This window comes from Tetrao urogallus, assembly GCF_951394365.1.
Source record: "Tetrao urogallus genome assembly, chromosome: Z".
In the NCBI taxonomy this organism is placed as follows: Eukaryota; Metazoa; Chordata; class Aves; order Galliformes; family Phasianidae; genus Tetrao; species Tetrao urogallus.
The window spans coordinates 61,552,635-61,573,107 of NC_136816.1; the positions used below are offsets into that span (position 1 = coordinate 61,552,635).

Genomic DNA, 20,473 nt, shown 5'->3' on the forward strand with positions numbered 1-20,473 from the left:
AACTGACGCAAGTTTGTCAGAAAACTGCAGAGTAAGAAGTGCAAACAAAACTCAGTTTCTCAGTAGTATTTCTCAATTCTCGCACTGTGAAGATTTGTGACAAATCTGTTTCTACATGATGATTACAGAACAGTTACAAGACCCAAAGAAACAAGACAGGCGCTAAGGCTCTCCATGAGATCTTTCCCCGTGCTTTCACACAGTTTCCACCTGCCCGTGTGATGGCAGAAATCACTGGGCCGGGTGATGCGACGTGTCAGGAGAGCCAGGTACTGCCTTCTGCTCGTTGCAGCAATCACCAGCTGCCAAGGGAGTGTACTCCCTCGGTGTTTTACAACCAGCGTGTCCAGGTCTTAAAACCGGTATGCGACTTTTATCGAGCCATTTCCCATTTGCAACACTCGTACTCGCAGAGCCGGCAGGGAGGAGGCCTGCGGGGACTTGCGCAGCGAGGGGCAGCAATGAAACCCCCGCGCGGCCCCGCGCACCGGCCGGCTGCGACCGCAGCCTCAGGGGCGGCTCGGCACTCTCCACGCTCCGGAACCGGGGTGCGGCGTGCCGGCCCGGGGCCGCCCCCAGACCCAGCTTCGCGGCCTTTCTGCGGCTCCCGCCTCACGGGGCCAGGCCCAGGTGACACAAGTGACACACGCGACAAGCGTGACACGACGCGACACGAGCGGGCGAGCCGCTCTCGCCGGGCCCGGCGGGCCTCGCCCCGTTGCCAGGCAACAGGCTCCTCGCCTCGCCGGGGACCGGCAGACGTCCTACTCTCACCCGCGGTCGGCAGCGCGCTCTCATTGGCTATCCGCGCGCTGCGCTCGGCTCCCATTGAGCGCCCGCTGCCTCTGCCGCGTTCTCATTGGCGCGCTGCTCTCTGGCCACGCCGCGTCACTTTCTCACACCATTCCCCCCGCCTTCTCTTGCGGCCGCCTGGCGGCCGGAGGGCGGGACCTATGCGTCGGCAGCCGTGATTGGTCGGAGGAGCAGCCGCTCAGGTCGTGGGCGGGAGCCCGGGCGGCGGGGCGGTTTAAAGGCGCCGCGTGCCGGCTGCCCGTGTCTGCTTGTCCTCTTGTGTGTGTCTGTGCGAGCGCGCCCAGCGATAGCGGAGCCGAAGCCATCGCCTTGTGCAGGTGAGAACCGCTGGGCAGCGCGGCGGTCCCTCAGCGGGGCCGGGCTGGGGTCAGCGTAGCTGGGGCGGGCGCTCTACGCCGGCTGCGGCGCGTCTGGGGCAGAGCCCGGGGCGGGGGGGTGAGGAGAGGATAGGGCTGCCAGGTACGGGGCTGATGGGGAGCAGGCTTGCTTTTGGGTTTTATAACTTTCAGCCGAGCGTTTCCTGCCTTTTAAAAAGCTGTCAGGAAATGCTAACGCTAAATTATAGGGGAAAAAAAAAACTACTAATAAAGACAACGAAAACCACTAACTGCAGTGGGAAGATGCGTTTCTGTATCTGGGTACCCCAGCAGAAAGTTATAGCTTTTCGTGCTGCTCGCTCCCTATGTAATCGTGATGGGATGCGAAACAAACCACAACCAGCCTCATTACTCCTTGTTCGTCTTAGACTGAGAACGCCTTTTCTTCCCAGAGTGAGCGTACAAAGCCAGGCGTTCACACTGCGGTACAGCCGGTAGCCCTGGCTGTTGCTCTGTCGGGTGTGTTTGGTGAGCTGCTGTGAGGACACAGCACCACTTGCCTCTTTTTTTTCTTCTGTAAAAAGCCTTTGGATGAGAGAACTGCAGAAACTATACGGGATTAAATGCTGCTGCTTGTCTCCAGTGTCTGCAAAGGGCAAGCTCAAGAGGCGTTTGGGCAGTGCTCAGTGGCGTGCTGTTACCTGGGGTGAGCCCCGAGCTGGTCAGGCAGCTGGACGGAACGATCTGAGAAGGTCCCATCTAGCTGAAAGGGAGCACGGAAGCACACAGGCTCCTGCTGGCTCTGGGTACGCAGCTCAGTCCGGCCTCACTCAGGCGGCACAGACCTCGTGTCTGCGGTGTCGGTTTGTTCGCGGCTCCTCACCACTGCCTGCGCAGATGTGCTGAAAGCAGGCAATGGAGACAGCAGTCATTCGGCTCTCCGGCTACGTTCAAGCCCGATAAATCCAACCTTCCGAAGGCTCCGTGCAGCGAGCGGTCCTGGGCGGCCACCGAGCATCCCCAGGCTCCGCGTGAGCTCCGCTCACGGGGTGGGGTTACACCGCCCTCGCAGCTCCGGCCGCAGCACGCAGCGTATATCTGCTCTGCTCCTCCAGAGCAGCTCTCGTTCGGAGGGCTCCCGAAAAGGCGGCTGAAAGCCGAGGGCGGCCCCGCCCTCGGTCCGGCTCCCAGGTGCCGCGCCGTGCCCGCGTGGCGCGCTCCCGGCGCATCGGAGGGGGCGCGCGGTCGGAGCTCCGCGCGTGCGCACATCTCCGGCTGGCGGGAGCCGCGCATGCGCCCGCGCTGGCAGCCGGCCATGGGCTTCCGCAGCGTGTAGGTACCGGGGCTGCGCGGCTCCGCGGGGAGCGCTCGGCTTGGGGGGAGCGGGGCGCGGCGCGGCAGGGCACGGCCCGGCCCGGCCCGGCCCGAACGCGGGAAGAGCGGAGCGGGCGGGCGCGGCTCCCTCCGCCCGGCGGCGGCCTCTGCCCGCGCCCGGGTCCCGGTAACCTTGAGGACGCCGCGTCCGGACGGACGGGCTGCGAACGGCTCCGGGCGGCGCGTCCCCACTGCACTGCCTGCGGGCGGGAGCGCGCCTTCGGTGCTTTCCCTGCGGCGGTTGCGGCGCGCGTCTTGTGCGGTAGTTTCTGGGTGGAGGGGCCACGTTCCGGTACGGGCTGAGCACGGCGCTGGAAGGAGCGCGGTGAGCTTCCTGGGACGCCGTGCTCGCCGCGCTCGTCTCTTGCGTTACGGGGACGTGGCGGAGCCCGGCGCTGCGCGGGTCAGCGCCGCTCAGGCCCAGTGGCTGCGGCGCCCCCCCGACTGCCGAGCGGCGCTGGGGAAAGCAAAAGCAAAACCCGGCTGCCTGGCGCGTGAGCGAAACGGATCGCTCTGCATGAAAATAAAGGCAGTTCGGAACCGTTCTGTCCCGTTCCAAGGCTCACCTCTCCTGCGTGTGCTCGTTCTCGGTCAGCAACGTTTAAAAATAATAAATAATAAAAAATCAGCGTAGCTTTTTTGTGTAAAACTGAGAGCTGTGTACAGGAATAGAATAGCATGTGTGTAGACTGATGTTTCTGAAATGCTTTCATCATGTATTTCGCTCCATGAAATGGCAGTGGCAAAGTACATCAAGCTCTGGTGCTGAAATAAAAATAATAATAATAATAATAAAAAAAAACAACAAACTTATTAACATAAAATGTTATACAATTTATAATGACATTTACGGTATATTCAGACCAAGAATCTCTGAGGTTTGCCTTTGGCAAACAAATTTGCAGAATACCTGAAACTTTACCCTGAAACTTTATCTTTTCTGTAAACCTGCAGAACGATGGAGCATATAAAATATGTTGGTGATGATGTATGTGTGTAAATGAGCTGTTTGTTTGTTCTTTGCTTATAGATCTGCCACGATGCCCGGGTCTCTTCCAGTCAACACTGAATCCTGCTGGCCCAAAGATGTGGGTATTGTTGCACTGGAAATCTATTTTCCCTCTCAGTATGTTGACCAGACAGAGCTGGAGAAGTATGACGGTGTGGATGCAGGCAAATACACCATTGGGTTAGGCCAGTCAAAGATGGGCTTCTGCTCTGACCGAGAGGATATCAATTCCCTCTGTTTGACTGTGGTTCAGAAACTTATGGAGAGGAACAGCCTATCCTACGACTGCATTGGGAGACTGGAAGTTGGAACGGAGACAATAATTGATAAATCAAAATCGGTGAAGACTGTCCTGATGCAGCTGTTTGAAGAATCTGGTAATACAGATGTAGAAGGAATTGACACAACCAATGCGTGCTATGGAGGCACTGCTGCTCTTTTTAATGCTATTAATTGGATTGAGTCCAGTTCTTGGGATGGTAAGTTCAGGGTATTTTCTTTAGGAGTTGCATCATTCTCTACCATTGACTAGTCTGCTTAACCATATAAAACCCGGAGGGCAAACTATCAGAGTCTTAAATGTTCTGGATGTTTGCCACTAGTTAATTATGTACAAGAGATAACAACATGGATAATCACTAGATAATCATCTTTTCCTCTAAGTTTTCCTTCACTTTTCCTGCCAATAAAGTGAAAGGGAGGAAGGGATTCAAGTGACCCTTAATCCTGGAGTCTTACCCTCTGTAACCAAAGGCTGAAAAATCACTGTTGGATGTTAAAATATGGATTCATGGCTATTTGTCTTTGTTATTTCTGTGTTTTTACAGGACGCTATGCACTTGTTGTTGCTGGAGACATTGCCGTGTATGCCACTGGAAATGCCAGGCCAACAGGTGGAGCTGGTGCTGTTGCTATGCTAGTTGGTCCAAATGCTCCTCTAATTTTTGAGAGAGGTTAGTCCTGTGAGAAAATAAACACTTTTCCACCAGATAACAGGTTCATTCTAAAGCTTGTCCATTTTTTTTTTTTTCCTGGGGTGTTTGAAGTTGGATTAACCTCCATTAACATCAGAAATCGCATTTGTCTCTTGGTTTTGCTCACTTGGCCAAGTCCTAATGTAAGAAGCAGCAAGAACCTATTAAAGGTGCTTCTGTCCGTTTTTTAATTTGGAGATTCTCTGATTAAAATTGACAAAGAATGGGCTAGAGCTGAGTAACAGAGCACCCTATTTTCAAAAAGAAATTATTTGTTACCTTTTTGTTATGCTCAATTGTACTGTGCTTGAGTACCAGGTAACTGAAATCTGTTTCTGAAATATTACCTAGAAGGGCCTGAAGTCCTAAGAAAACCTATTTATTTAGGGCCAGATATTACTTGCTTTCCATGTTTGTTAAAGTATGTATTCAAGCTGACTCAAAGGTTAATGAAGTAACTTCTGGCTTTGTTAAATTCTCTCCGTCAGGATTACGTGGAACCCACATGCAGCATGCTTATGACTTCTATAAACCAGATATGGTCTCTGAATATCCTGTAGTTGATGGCAAACTGTCTATACAGTGCTACCTCAGTGCATTAGATCGCTGCTATAGTGTTTATCGCAACAAGATCCATGCCCAGTGGCAAAAAGGTAAGTCTCCTCTTAAGATGTTACTGTAGTTATGTAGATAATGTCTTCGAGTCTTAGCATTCTGTCTGACTAGTATAGTCCCCTGTTTGTGTGTTCTGCAGTGGTTGGAATGCATGCTTTTCATCCTTAAGAAATTGTTATTTCTGTTCTGATATGTTTGAGGGCTTAGTAGGCAATAAAGATAGTCTCTGCAGGCTTTTGTTGTTGTAATACTTGCTTAAGAGCATGTTATTTTACCCAGCCCTCTTAACATTTCTGATGCTAATATATAAATATTAAGTAATTATATTTTTTGTTTTTATTCAAATGTGTTTCGTAGTTGCTTCACCCATACTAAGCAGCATAGGTTTGGGATTAGATAGATGAAGCAGAGTATTTCTTACTTTCAAAATACTTGGTGGAAGTTCTGAGTTTTGTAAAGCATATAGCTTTTTCTTCTAACAGGGCAAATGTTAGTTGGTGCATGAGATCTATAAGAATTAGAATTTTAAACAGAAGTTTTGGCAGCATTTTAAATGAACCTGCCAGCAGGAGTTAGACTTTTGCATTTTGTGTGTTGACATAGAGATGTCTGGATCATGCCATCCAACTATTTTATTTTAATAGATGAATACAAAAAATAATTTCTAACACAAGTTTCCTGCCACTTCCAGAGGGGACAGACAGACGTTTCACCTTGAATGACTTTGGATTCATGATCTTTCATTCTCCCTACTGTAAACTGGTACAGAAGTCTGTGGCAAGGCTATTGCTGAATGACTTTCTCAGTGACCAGAATGCAGAAACAGCAAATGGTGTTTTCAGTGGTCTGGAAGCTTTCAGGTGAGAATGGCTGCTGTCTTCTTTATTCAGATGGTATTAACTTGGTAAACATCAGAGATGTTTTTCCTTCCTGTTGTTTGTTTTAATAATAGTTTTTTTTTTTTTTTTTTCCCCTCCCAAATAGGGATGTAAAGCTTGAAGATACATATTTTGACAGGGATGTGGAAAAAGCTTTTATGAAAGCTAGTGCAGAGCTCTTCAATCAGAAAACCAAAGCTTCCTTACTTGTGTCCAATCAGAATGGAAACATGTACACGCCTTCAGTCTACGGTTGCCTTGCTTCTCTTCTAGCCCAGTAAGCATAAAATTGTAAAATCAAAGTCATAACTTTCTGTATGTAAGCATTTTTCTTTTGGAAAACCCTCTGTAAAAGTACATGTAGCAAATGTTTACATATCAGGTTGCCTTAATTAGAAAAACTGTTACAAAATTATTCTACAAACACAATTAGTTCAAGTGACAAGTATAATCAAAATTTCTGTGTCAGAAGCTGATCAAAAGCACTGCTTACTGCTTTTCAAAGCTGGATCTCAAATTTTAATGTGCCATACCTTCTACTAGCCTTTCTTCCTACACTGCTCCAAACAACCCAGTACCATGTTACGGCTTTTTGTTGTTTTTAAATGTTGAAAACTTAGTTTGCATGCAGCATTATTTTCTAAACCAGTAGTCTTGTATCCTCTTTTCTCTTTTTGTTACTTTGCATTCCAAGGTGTGAATGTTCCTTTTAGGGTATTTGTCACTTGCAAAAATCGTCTGCTTTGTAGATAATCATATGCAGAGCATTTCTTTGATCTTTTTTGCTTAGGCAGATTTGAAAATCATGGTGTTGAAATCCTCTTTCGTGTAAGACCCTGAATTGTTATTGTAGCAGATACAATCTGCTGGCAGCTTTTTCTAAGTCAGCTGCACTTTCTGGTTATTTTAAAACTTGCACCTTGGCCTTACTCTCACTTTAACCAACTGTTTGATTTACAGATACTCTCCAGAGCATCTTGCAGGACAAAGAATTAGTGTGTTCTCCTATGGCTCTGGTTTTGCTGCTACACTGTATTCCATCAGAGTTACACAGGATGCCACTCCTGGTGAGTAAAAGGAGATGGAAATTAACTCCTTTGCATAGCTTACCTTTGTTTGCTTTGTTGTATTACCCATCAGCTTAAGTAAACCTGTTGAACAGTGCTTAATTACAGTCATATAAAGTATTCCCTAGAGCAGGATCACCTTTAAAGTATCTCCTTAGGCAAATAGATTGCATTTTCAGATGCTACAAGAGTTTTGCTCAAGCTGTTAGGAATATTTGTAACTAACTAGAAGTTCAGCTTCTATAATGGAAAATGTCCTGAACAGTCATGCAGTGCTGATGTGCTGTGCTTAGCACTGGTGCTACCCTACATTATAATTTTATGTTGTAGGTTCTGCACTGGACAAAATTACTGCCAGCCTTTCTGATCTTAAAGCAAGACTTGACTCAAGAAAATGCATTGCACCTGATGTCTTTGCTGAAAACATGAAGATTAGACAGGAGACACATCACCTGGGTAAGAACGTTGTAAATATAAAACATTACTAATCCTACAGCAAAATACTTACTACAAAATTTGCCTGGCTGTCACTAAATGTTTTGGGTGTAGAATGAAGTAGACATCCAACTTTTCCTACACCTGTATATCTTGTAAAGATATTTTTAGTAGTTTGTATTTATTGGCCTGATGTGACATGTGACTGCAGTGAAAATGCAGACTTGGTTTTCCTGCTTTTTTTTTACTTGAAACTGCAGCATCTGATGGCTGCTGTTGCATAAAACGCTCAACAGGAACCAGCTGACAGTACATCATTGGCCTTTTTTTTCTTTGTTTACAGCCAACTATATTCCACAGTGTTCAGTAGAAGATCTCTTTGAGGGAACATGGTATCTTGTGCGTGTGGATGAGAAACACAGAAGAACATACGCGCGGCGCCCAGTTATGGTTGATGGACCCCTGGAGGCAGGAGTTGAAGTTGTCCACCCAGGCATTGTTCATGAGGTGAACACTGAGCGCTCTTTTAAAGTTTGATATAAATGGTTGAACGGTTTGTATGTTTGTCACAGCATGTGTACATGTGTTAAAAGAGGAAGGGGTTTTAAAAGTTCTTTCAAATGCTTTGTTAAAATATGTAACATAGAAACCAGAAATGTAAAAAAAAAAAAAAAAAAAAAAAAAAAAAAAAAAAAAATCAAGCATGGGATTTTAAAAAGCACATTTCATCCTAACATGAATGAATGAAACCACACAAGAACGAAACAAGAAGAAACAGACTCTTTTGACACGTTCATTTGCATGAGCCATGACCGATTTGAATGACTTAAGACCAAGCCATCCAGCATAGCATGAATGTTTTTCGGAAGTTGGACTAGCCATGAAGTGTGAATGTATGTGAACTAGAAACCTGTATTTAATGCTTTTTTTCCCTTCCTCTTAGCACATCCCAAGCCCTGCTAAGAAAGTGCCAAGAATCCCTGCAACAACAGAATCTGAAGGCGTTACTGTTGCCATTTCCAATGGGGAGCATTAAGATACCTCTGTGAGGTGGGAAATGGAAAAAGGTGTGAGGGTAGGATGAAAGAGTGGAAAGATTACAGTAGTACTGGAGTTTCACTATACAGTAGTACTTAATTGGAGCATGAAAAAGCTGTTTAAACTCCTTGAAAGGATTTGTCGTAATACTGCGTGCTGATATTTATAGTATTTTCAGAACACTAAAATCATTAATATACTGGGGATAGAGCAACTTGCTAGGGGCTTTGTGGATTCCTTAACGTGTCTGAATTTTTTAATTGCTGAGTAGTAGTAGTCTATTACAAGGTCTTTGTACATAGAAAAGAATGAATCTTCTGCTTGCTTTTCCCATGTCAAATGACTTGAAACCTCCACTGTTAACTTCTTCTTGTACTTGCAAAAGTCTGAGCTTTTAATGTTAGGGTTCTCAGTGCCTTGACAGTAACTAGTCAGTCTTCTGAATACTGCACTTCTCTTTCCCTTTATTACCTTCCCTTTCTTATCCCAGTCTACCTCTCCTCACACTGTTGCTTTGGAAAAGGTATAGAACCAAATAACATTACTGGAAAAAAAATGCTTTCCCTCCATCAGAATGACTGGTTCAAGAACACAAGGCTGATAGTTTCGCCCTTAAGAAACTCTGTAACTGACTACATTAGTTACTTCGTAATTCCACCTACCATCCATTTTGTGTGTTCTATGCCTGCATTATAAATCATAGAAGCCTGCAGGGAAAGAGGAATTACAAGGGAGACAAACAGTTGTTCTTCATAAGAAATTCTTGAACTGACTGATACGGCACTTTTTCAGGATTATTAAACTGTAACAGAAACATTTAAGGAAGCAGACTTTTAAAATAAAGCTCCTAGATATCATTAGAGTTGCTTTAATTGGTAATCTGAAAAAAAGATCGGTTTGGATGACCCAAACTTGGAACTCTGACCTCTTGCTATTCTTTGTATAATACATTTCTAAGAGACAGTTTCTAACTTTGAATTTGGCATTGTACTTTGAAGTTCTTCTCTCCATTGGGGATGTCGTAGAAGTGGTGTCTTTTCTTTCTTTTTTTTCTGAACACGCACGCTAGAAGCTATCCGTCTTGCAAGTAGTAGATACATATTACTTATGGGGATTATATTCTGGTAGCTTTTTAAAGCCCAGATTAGAAATAAACTATGACATGAGCCTTGTAAGCTTGTAATATATATTTAATTGAGCTAATGTATAGAATGAAGTTTTGTTAAACTTTATTTCTTTGCTAATTCTACAGAGCTACGCGTCTCATAAAGTAGCAAAAAATATTCATCTGTTTAAATCACAATCTTTTGTTGTGTAACAGTGTGTTTGTAATATCTGTCACTTACTAGGGTTTGGTAACTTGCTGTATTTGTACAGTCAAGCCTTGATAAAATTGATGTTTATAATTCGATGGATAATAATCTGTTTGTTCTGCTGAAAGTGATGGAGCAATGATGCATGAAAATAGTGTTTGCAAGTATTTTGATTTAGTTTGCCCTCATGAAACTTGTCCTGGCACCAGAAAATAAAAATGCCATGGAACAAAAGTCCATTGCTGGCAGTGGACAAGCCAAGAACTGAGCTGCTACTGGCACAAAAAGTTAACCACAGGGACCTCACTGTGAGGCAGATCCATTATTAAAATAAAGTTTGAGATATTTGAAACGTGCTGGAGTAGTGCTGACTTGTTGGGTTTTCAGGATGCAATTTTTCTTTAACAGGCAAGAAAGAGGAAACTGGCCTTATGAAAACTTGAAGTTCTGGGTTCACAGTCTTTGTGGATCTCCTGGATCATTCTCTTTAATATTTCATTACAAAAAAATGGAAAGAAAGAGTTGCTGAGGCTTGTGGAAAATCATTACTTCAAGGCTTTGTTTCAAGATAAGTGTTTTCAGGTGGCATCTGTTTATAGTGGAGAAATTAACAGCCTATGAAATAAAATTAATCTCATTACTGTATTTTGAAAGGTAGTATTGTTTTATCTCCTTCTCACAAAAACTGTGAAAGGGGATTGGTTCCTGCTTTTCTGCATAGCTGAGTCTAGTTGAACCTCGTTTCCCACAAGTGGTTTTTCAAAGTCAGCCTGTTGCTTATTGACATTACTCACTCTTATTAAGGTCAACGAAACATCAGTCCCTGTAATAGACAAGGCATTCTGCTTTTATATTTGAGAGCACTAGATGTATCTCTAAACCTTTCAGTAATGTACTTAGCTTAACTAAAATCATTCAGACTTTGCCTTAGCGTAGGCATTTCAGTTGTGCCTGTTCAGAGGAAAGCTACTGCACTTTCCCATTACTGCATTTGGGCTGGTTGATTGAAGTATAAATTACCTGACAGATGGAGTGGGACATGGCAACATCTTGGTGACACTCAGAAAAATTGGAATTGTCACGGTATCCAACTTTTAACTTCTAGTGGTCAAGAATATAAAAAATCAGTTTTGCTACTAGCCTTCTTGCCCAAATAGTATGACAGAAGGCTGATACAGCTTGTAACTAGATTTTGGTGTTGGCAACCCTCAATTTACTTACAGCTATCTACTGCTAAAGCAAGAATTTCAGAGTTTAAGAGTATGCTTACATCTGTCTCTTTATTGGAGTGCAGCTCTTATCCAAGCATTTAGAGACTGTGAGAATCATACAAATTGTGGAAGATGTCAGGAGATTAATGGTTTGTAACCCAGCCATTTAGGCACTAAAAACTGCAACCATACATGCAGGGCTACAGTAGCATATCTGAATTTGCCTTTGGACTGTGACAAATCAAGAACCGTAGTCAACAGCAGCGCTGTTCTTTCTTTAATTAAAATGTAATTAGAGTTGTTTTTGTTTTTAATTTAGCAAGTTTAATTTGCTTAGGATGCTTTTAAGAATTTGCAGTCAGTTTTTTGTTTGAACTTAGTTCTTTGCAAAAACTGTCCTGTTTGCAGTGGTATAGTTGTGTCAAGCTAAGGTAAAACTTGTCAAGAAGTTAACCATTATGTGGCTGTACTGAGAGATCTCCGAAGTGTGTTACATGCAATGCCATTTGATCTTTATTAAAAGATCACTTCCACTGATAATTTCTTTCTGTTTTACTTGAGTTATTGCACTAGTTGTACCATGTTTCTGGAGCAAGAGACAAACAAGTACATTAGGGCTCTGCATTTGAGCACTTCAAATGTGAGCTGAAAAATACAAAGGAAATGAGGCAATTTGGTTTATTTAAAAATTAGAAAAAATGCAACACCAAAACCTGTGAAAAGTGAATAAAACCCTTTGTTAAGTGTGCTGAGTATAAAGCTTGCAGTGTGGTTTACAAAATAGAACACAGCTTGGATGTGTGCTTTACACTGTTACGAGAGCTGATTCCTTTCTTTATGTCTTGTTCCTTGGGATCTGGATGGGACATTATAGGGACACATTCAAGGGCCCTTTTCCTTTGTACTTTGTGTAAAACAATTCTGTAGACACCTGTTATTGAGCTGCGTGCATCTCTTCCCCGGTTATTTTGAATGTGTTCTTCTGTGATTCCCAGATCTTTCAGAGTGTTTTTCACTTCTATTTCCTCCTCTTTGAGTGTGTTGATCTCTGATAAATACTTAGGATCCAGTTTAAAAGGCTGTAAAGGTTTTGGGTACTGTATCCCCTGCATCCACTCACTGTTCATAATAAGTTTGACAGAATATCGTTCTGTTGGTACTGGCTGAAGGACTCCTTTTATCAATTTCTGGCAAGCTTCCGAGAGGCAGGGAGGCAAGCTGTACGTCCCTTCAAGAATGCACTTCTTCAGTTTGGCCACCGTATCTGCCCGAAACGGCATGATCCCCGTAATCATGAAGTATAACAATATTCCTAGTGCCCAGATATCTACATAAACGCCAACATAGTTTTCATCTCGGAAGAGTTCAGGGGCAGCATAAGGAGGAGACCCACAGAAAGTGTTTAAAGTTTCATCTCTTTTACTGATTGTGCTGAATCCAAAGTCTCCCACCTTAACGCAGGTGTTACTGCTGTAGAAAACATTTTCTGCTTTCAAGTCCCGATGAATGATATTATTCTCATGCTATAGAAGAGGAAGAACACTGGGTATTAGCAAGTACTTAAGTGACTACTCTTTATCTTTTATTGATTAATTATACCTAGGAAAGGGAATTATTTATCTCAAACAAAGAAATAAGCTTTGCTATGAAACCGAAGGTTACAAGTCCCTTTTAATTCTCTACTGGTAAGAAAATGACCAAGGGGGAGCGGAAATGCATATACATATACATGTATGTTTTGAAGGATAGCAACATCTTGTTAGTATTTATTAATATTAGTTAGGAATTAGTATTTGTGTTAAGCAGATGCGATGGCATTATGGATAATCCTACATGACTGTGTACCTTCCCGTGCTAAGTATTTTGTATTTTTTCAGGATTCAGAGCACTAGTTTTTGAAATGACTACATTTCTGTACCGATGTAACAGAAATATTTTTTTAAGTATGTAAAGCCATTTTTGCATTTGTTCTGAACATGCAGACTTATGAACTGAAATCTTCTAGTTCATTGATAACATTAAGTGAATGTGGTACCAGATAAGAGAACTGTAGCAACTGTCCTAGTTTGTGATCCATATCCTAATATCTAGTATTGGCAAGAGAAGAGGTGTGCACAAAGCTGTGCCTGGTGATATTTTATGTCTTTGCAGGACGTTCAGTATTGTCTTCTACTTTTAGAAATCTGAAGTGAAATGCTGCAACATGTACCTTTTTTTTTAACCTCAGAAATGAAGGTACTGATGTGCTCTGCTGAGTAGACATTTAACTATACTGATTAAGTAAGGGTTTAATTTCATCTTTGAAATGACTAGGAAGAGTGAAAGAGTTTGAGCATCTCTGCTGTTACCCTTGTAAGTAAGAGGATGCACATGGAGACACTAGAGAAACCCTGTCATCAATAACAAGCAAGGATCTTTAGTCCTCATGAGGGCTGACAACAGTGAGATGGGATATAAGTGGCCCGATTTTTAATAGATTGGCAAAAATAAAATATTTTTGCAGGAGACTGAGTGTATGAGTAAAGAGGCTGGTGAGATTGGAGGTCTGGTTTTAATGTTAAGAAATGTACATGATCTTTAAGATCCAGTAGATCCTGAATACTTGTCCTGTGGAAAAGATGTTGAAGCTAATTCATTTATAGACATCTGATTGTTCTGTCAAAATACATTAACATGTTTTTCATACACGTTGTTTGCAATGCATTTCTAGATGTCTGACCTGGAAATACACTTGCTTGCATCTTCCTGCCTGTTGGAACTGGAGCCCGTTACACGGCGGGAGAGTATGAGCCACCGGAGGGCACTCTGGGCCAACTTTAACTAGTGTTAAGTCAAACGCAGAGCAGATTTCTCATGGGTTTTGTAATGTAGTTGTAAGCAGCTGTGGTTACTAAGCGAGACTCAGAGGAGGTTGTACTGGAAGTGGTTAATTACTCATTTCTGCCTTTATAGAATGCTTTGGGTTCTATGAATTGCATCATTCTAAGTCTAGTTGCAGTTATGAGGACTAGAAAAGAGGAAGTGACTTGCTAAGTGTTGACATCACCTAAGAAGGAACAGGAATTAACTGTCTTAAGTATTAGTCTCCCACATTTGTTAGTAAGTGAGCTGGATGTCTGCAATACACAACACGCCTCTTCTTGGGACTGCTTTCTTCTAGCAGAAAAGTGAGTGATGCTCTTTTGAAACAGCTGAGGGATGAAATGAAGCTTTACTATCGGATCCATACAAAAACAAGTAGTCAGGAGGAACACTGTTACTGAATGGATGGTTCCATTCACCACATGCTCTCAATTCAGTCTCCTCCCCAAACATGTCAACAGAGAGGCAGTAAGTTGAGATGGATGCGAAAGCACTCTTAGGTGTCTTTAAGATGATATTTCTCAAGCTGGTTTCACTGTTCAAAGATATGTGCCTGAAATCCTGATAACAGTAAACTTACTAATTGGAAAAACAAAATACATCCTCAAAATCAGCTGAAGCAGTGAGGAGAAACATGCCCATGGAAGAGCAACTTACCATGTGCTTCACAGCAGAAACAATCTGGGAGAAGATTATTTTGCATTCTGTTTCTATTAGCTTTCCTTCTGTAGTGATTTTAGTGAAGAGTTCCCCTCCTCCTGCATACTCCATTACCAGGTGCAGTTTTGAGAGTGTCTCCACCACTTCATACAGCCTGATGATATTTGGGTGGTGGAGTTTTTCCATGCTTGATATTTCACGAGATAGCAAACGTTGAGTCTTCTGGTCTAATTTTGTCTTGTCCAAAATCTTAATAGCTACTTTCTCTGAAAAGAAAATACTTTTCCATGTTAATTCAGTAAGTACAAACAGTAATACTATTTCTGTATAACGCATGGTTACGTAACTGCAATGATGAATATAAGATAAGCTAGAGAAGCCTACTAAGCCTTGTCATCTTTCACACCCTACTGTCTCCAGCATCCTCCTTGCTGCTGATACAGCTAAGGGCTGGCAGAGTATTACAAGTACTAATCAAATCATGTAACATGTTCCCAGGCTGTCAAGCATGTCAGTATACATCTGATGGCAACAATTATCTATGTTAGGTATCTAACTTGGGCATTATAGCTTTCAAAACAGAAATCTGGCTGTCTGAGTGGAAGCTAGTGTTCCTGCTCTCTGTTGTTGAGAAGGAAATGGGCAAATGAGAGTCTCAGCATTACAAAATCTGGAGGCTGTGCTCCATTCTGAGGATAAGACTGTTCCTGCAAGGCCCCTAAGCCTGAGCTGCAGACCTTTCCCACTTTTCAACCTGACTGTGTGCTCAGGTTTCTTAAAGGAAGTCTGTGCCTTTGTTGTTAGCTCAGTGCTGTGAATTAGTTGCACGCAACAGCCTGGTGCTTACAGACTAATGGAGGCTTGAATATAGGCAGTTTATTCCAGAGCAGGTGGACTAACACGGAGGTAGTGTAAGGACTTTGAAAATAACCCTGCAAGCTTATAGCAGATGTGTTTACATGTATGTGACTTACAGAAATGTTGCCTAATGGCTTATCCCATATCCCCACAAATTCTCAGTTACCAAAATCAGTGTTGCAGAGGTTTGTCTTTCTCAGGATAGCTGTGCCAGTTTTTCCAACGTGTTCATGCATGAGTGGCTCTTGGTACTGCACGGAATACAGGAAAAGTACAATTTTACATCTGCACCACAGTGGGCGGTGAATTCACACCACAGATTTTATACCAAGGAAGGAAATAAAACAGCGACATAGAATAAGTTGCAGGGATCATGTAAAACAACTAATCAGTCTTATACGGTCCTGGTAATGCAAAGCTGTGGTTAAGTTCTGCTTGCTTCTGTAGCATAATTTCAAGCTAAGGGCCTTGAAATGCTGGTATACATATATAGCTTCACCGTATCAACAGGGTAGCTCAAAAAGCTCATTGAGAATTGTTCTTATGGTTCTGTATGAAAACTGGTAGGTCATGGCATTTGTCTTGAATACAGCTGGTATTGGAGGGATTAGTCTGGTTAAAATAGGCTTACAGTGTCTTTGTATAACTTACTAAGACAGCAAAATTAAACTGGAACATGGCAGTTAAAACAACTGTTTATTCTTGGGGGGAAAAAAAAAAAAAAATTCCACAGATGTCCTAGCAATTCATCATTCTTAACATTTTATTTCTAAGAAAAACTTCATGTTCTAGCAGACAAAGTTAAATTACTAAAAATAAAAGCTGTTACTTTAAAGGAAGCATGACAAGGCCATTATGATTTTACATTTGGTAGAAAAACTTTCAAGGTGCTTCCATTTACACTATTATAAAGTTATTTTCCTCAAATTTTGTGTTTCAGTACTCCTGAAGTGTTATTGATGTATATGCATTTATGTCTGTACGGATGACGAAAACTCCATGTTTGGTATATTTACATTTCTTAGTAATATAAATGCATGAGTTGATTCCCCTACTACAGTGCAGCAGATACTCTGGGGAAGTGAGATTCTGAGAGCTGCTGACTTATCCCTTCCATGCTTCTGCTTTCAGACAAAGTCTGAAATGAGGAGAGAGCAGACTTCCCTGCTTTTTGCTGCCTACTGAGGCTGTTAGGAATGATTGCACCTACTGCACAGTACAGACACCTGGCATGGTGAATCAGAAGGGAACGAGCTGTTTAATGGGAACGTGGCAAAAAAAGCACGTGGCAGATCCTGGCAGAGCTCTGACTGCTGACCTAGAGGTGAAAGACTGTAAAACCCTTGTCACGTTGGTAGTACATTGACCCCCTGAACCAAGAATAAAGAGTGCTAGCTTGGGGGAGATTTGCACAGCTAGATGTTTAGATGCCACAGAGAAAACAATTCTCGCAATCTTAGCTATGTAATTGCACTGTTACGTCTTGATTGATAAAAGTTGGGAGCATTTGGACTTCAAACAAGCAAAACAACAACAACAAAAAAGCAACTTGTAGGAGAAATAGAGTCACAGCATGTCTTAGGCTGGAAGGGACCTTAAAGTTCATCTGTTCCCATACCTCTGCTATGCCTACTTTCTCAATAAAATTTTAAAAGGAAAGCAAACAAACACACAAAAAGGGTTTAGAACTGAAAGGCCTGATCTTATTCACACAGTACCACGGATCAGGACCAAGCTCATTAAAATTTGCATTTCTGCAGTTGTATGTGCATGCAGTACACAGAAAACCAGCTGACCTACAGTGTAAGAAAAGGCCTTTGTTTCCTTTCAAAACTGTTTCAGAAAAGAAAAGAAAAAAAGAGCCCAGTTTCTAAACACTGTATTTCCCTTGTATGGCAGCAGTTCTAAATAGGTCATTTTCATCAATAAATTTATTCACCAAAATATTGAAATTAATTATGAAAAAGATTTTGACTGACCATATGTTGAGGTTTGAAAAATGCTATCTGAAGTCATAGTGAATAAGAAAAGTTAATAAACGGTTGAGAAATTATTTCAGGAAAAAGTAGCATATGCTATATTGGCAAAAGGAAATAAAATCAAAACCAAGCTGGGGCAGTGCATCTGAATAAGCCAGTACACATCACGCCACCTAAGATTTTCCTGCAACTGCTGAACAACCAACGTTCTCTTTGTGAGAGAAGCACGGTTCTTCATCCACTTTGACACTACTGTTTTTATTGCCCTTATCAGCTTCTTGCAAACCATTTTTGGGTGTTCTGCTGCAACAGAGCACGAGGGCTAGAGAACAGCACACACCTGATTACAGAATCGTTACAGGAACTGGTCATGGTGAAGAATGAAATTGTTTCCTTCCTCAAGTAGGGTGAGATGTCAGCAGAAAGACAATGCTTAGAACCTACAACAACAACTGAAGAGATGAATATATGCAAGATATACACGTACCTTCCCCTGCCCCAAGGAAGGCCTTTTTATCTGCACCTCTGCCAAGAGGAGACTTATTAGCTCTGTGCAGGTACATCAGTTCATTAACAACACAGCAATGAACATACACTGGAAGGAGACTGACTCCTCTTTGGAAGGGTGTGTGTATGTGTGCATGCGTATGTAGGGGAAGTGCACCCACACTTGTTCCTCTCCTCCATCCCAAATGCATACTTTATGACGCCAGACAAAGTCACAAGCAGAAACAAGTAAGACAATGCTTTCCCCTTAGCCTTCCTTCTTCGTGACAGTTGCAAAATTAGCATCAGAAAATTACCCAATGAAAATTTTAATCCCCAATGACAAAAAAATAATTTTAGAGATTTTTGGTGAAAAAGAAGCTTTTCAAGGAAAAAAAAAAGCCTGTTTTTATATTTAATTTGTTCAAATTTACTGTACTTGCTGAAGTCCAAAAGTGTTCAATCAATCAGCTCTATGCAAATGCTAAAGCAACCTGTCTCCTAGGGAAATTCAACAGGTAAAAGCTCATCTGGCTCAAATTTATCTTCCCATCAGCATTCCTCTTGTTCCCAATATGGGAGCAGCATTTCTGCCAATGATAAACAGAAGACAGTTCTCTGTGAAAGGAAAAATATCACTCAGCAGAAAAAGAAACAACTTGCTGTAGGCCAAGGAGAACAGGGTTTCCTGAAGCAAGGAAGCAGAAAAAACGAACCCAGATAGACAAACCCATAGGCTTAGACAGACTTCAGTTTTGGGGAAAAAAAAAAAACAACCAAAACAAACAGCACAGAAACAGAAGAACAGACAATACCACCAATTCTTCACTTCCCAGTGTAAAAACTGTAACTGGGCTCAACATGAGCTTTCAGATCTCTGCAGTCTGGGCTGAAGGTGGTCAGCAAAAATAGCAGCAGATAGCAGAGAATGAAAGTTTGGGGGAGAACCTAGTCTTCCCACCTTTCAGATGGTGAAAGGAATAAGAATTGATTGAATTATAAAGGAAAGATGAGAGAAAAACTGAAGATGGTAATGTACAAAGGCACGTGGAAAAGTAGCTATCCCCATGGGAAATCAAGCAGTTTTTGTTTTGGTCAAAGACAGCAGAAGAAACAGGGTAGACGAAAGCATGTTCATAGTTACACCTGTAACCAAAGTGTTTGCTGCAGTTATCTAGCTTTTCTAGCTCTCCATACAAGCAGTATATGCAGTGTGTTTCTGTACTTACCCTCTACCCAGATTTGGCTGTACCAACGCTTGTTTTCCTGCATCTGCTCAGCCTATACTTGTATTCCCTGTCCCAGCTTTTTACCTTAATGAACCACCTGCATAACACAACATCAAATTTCTCACCAAAATTACTAAAATTAGCCATTAAGCAAAGGAAGCCCTGCTCTCTCCAGCTGTGGCAGGTCCATGCCAAGCTAGACTGCCCTGGAAGTTTAGCACCCGCAAGCCTGCAGCCTCTGCACTGGGCATGGGAGACAGCAGGTGGACTGTTTGTGGCACTGTCTCTCAAAGTGTGGCGAGTCATGAGCTGCAGGGTGAGACATGCCACCCAAATGAAGTGTTTCTGGCTGCTTGTCACAGCTGAAGGCTACCTCTAACCTAAGCATTTATCTTTGTACTTGCTTACAGGTTCACACAACGAAAAAGGCACATACACCTGGTATGTGTATTGAAGGTTTCAGCAGCATTTTTCTTACCAAAGAGGTCAGTTTATGTGTACACAGAACTAGGGCGATCAGAAACCAGGTGATCCACACAGCAGTGCCTACCTCTGGTAAGAGAATGAATTCCAAGTTTCACTTGCGAGAAATTCCCACTTCCTATTTCTCCTCTGACTCGATAGAAGCCAATTCTCTTTCCCAGGGTTAATTCTTTCACCACTTTTTCATTGTGGGACATATCCTGCATTAGTTTCTCAAATGGGGTCAGCCTCTGCTGCCTGCCCTCTTCATCTCCTCCACAGCACTCCTCACGCCCATAGTCTTCTCCACTGTCCTCACGATTCCACCTGGCATAGCGATGCTTTCCAAGACCTCCTCCATTCACAAATCCTGTTGTCATAGTCTGTAGGTAATCACGTCTCCATTGAACAAAATGTCCCAACAAGGAGTTTAATGAAGTGAAATATTCCTTTGCTAATATGCAATCCTGCACGTAACAGACACCGTGCAAACAGCAACAAAACAGCTTAGTGAAGAAGTCCACACACCAGTTTGGAATTCACCTCAAAAGTTGTATCTACACATTGCAGTTCTGTCCAAATTTGGAGATGGAATTTGGTTCTATTTTTGTCCATTTCTCACTGACAGATTTAGTGTGTCAGGATGCTCATCTGCAAGGTAAAAGAGGCTCTGCAGTTCAAACAGCAGGCTTTATGCAGAAAAACAGTGCGTGTAGTACATTTGAAACAAATGCAGAATATTTGACACAGATTTTCAGGGTCTAGCTAGCTGCTTTGAAAACTGGCTTGATAGGAAAAAATCAGACAAGTAGCTGATTACCTACTCTGCATAAATTCAGATGTTTCCAGTTCATTTTGAGTAGCTGACCTTAAGAACGTGGGTCCTGATTCTG

At 42.6% G+C, this 20,473-nt stretch overlaps 2 protein-coding genes across 2 annotated transcripts; one reads left to right on the plus strand and one right to left on the minus strand.

The window, feature by feature from the left end:
* Positions 1-2,424: 2,424 nt before the first annotated feature.
* HMGCS1 (3-hydroxy-3-methylglutaryl-CoA synthase 1) lies at positions 2,425-8,518 on the plus strand (the record flags this gene model as incomplete). The annotated part of the gene is made up of 10 exons (XM_079548927.1): positions 2,425-2,462; positions 3,535-3,992; positions 4,341-4,466; positions 4,976-5,140; positions 5,794-5,962; positions 6,087-6,257; positions 6,941-7,047; positions 7,378-7,503; positions 7,826-7,989; positions 8,426-8,518. Exons 1-10 carry the CDS (start codon positions 2,446-2,448, stop codon positions 8,516-8,518), a joined length of 1,596 nt encoding a protein of 531 aa, XP_079405053.1. The 5' UTR covers positions 2,425-2,445.
* Positions 8,519-11,817: 3,299 nt separating this feature from the next.
* On the minus strand, positions 11,818-19,960 carry NIM1K (NIM1 serine/threonine protein kinase; the record flags this gene model as incomplete). Its single annotated transcript, XM_079548553.1, has 3 exons — positions 11,818-12,567; positions 14,564-14,832; positions 19,669-19,960. 3 exons carry the CDS (start codon positions 19,958-19,960, stop codon positions 11,818-11,820), a joined length of 1,311 nt encoding a protein of 436 aa, XP_079404679.1.
* Between the last annotated feature and the right edge of the window lie 513 nt (positions 19,961-20,473).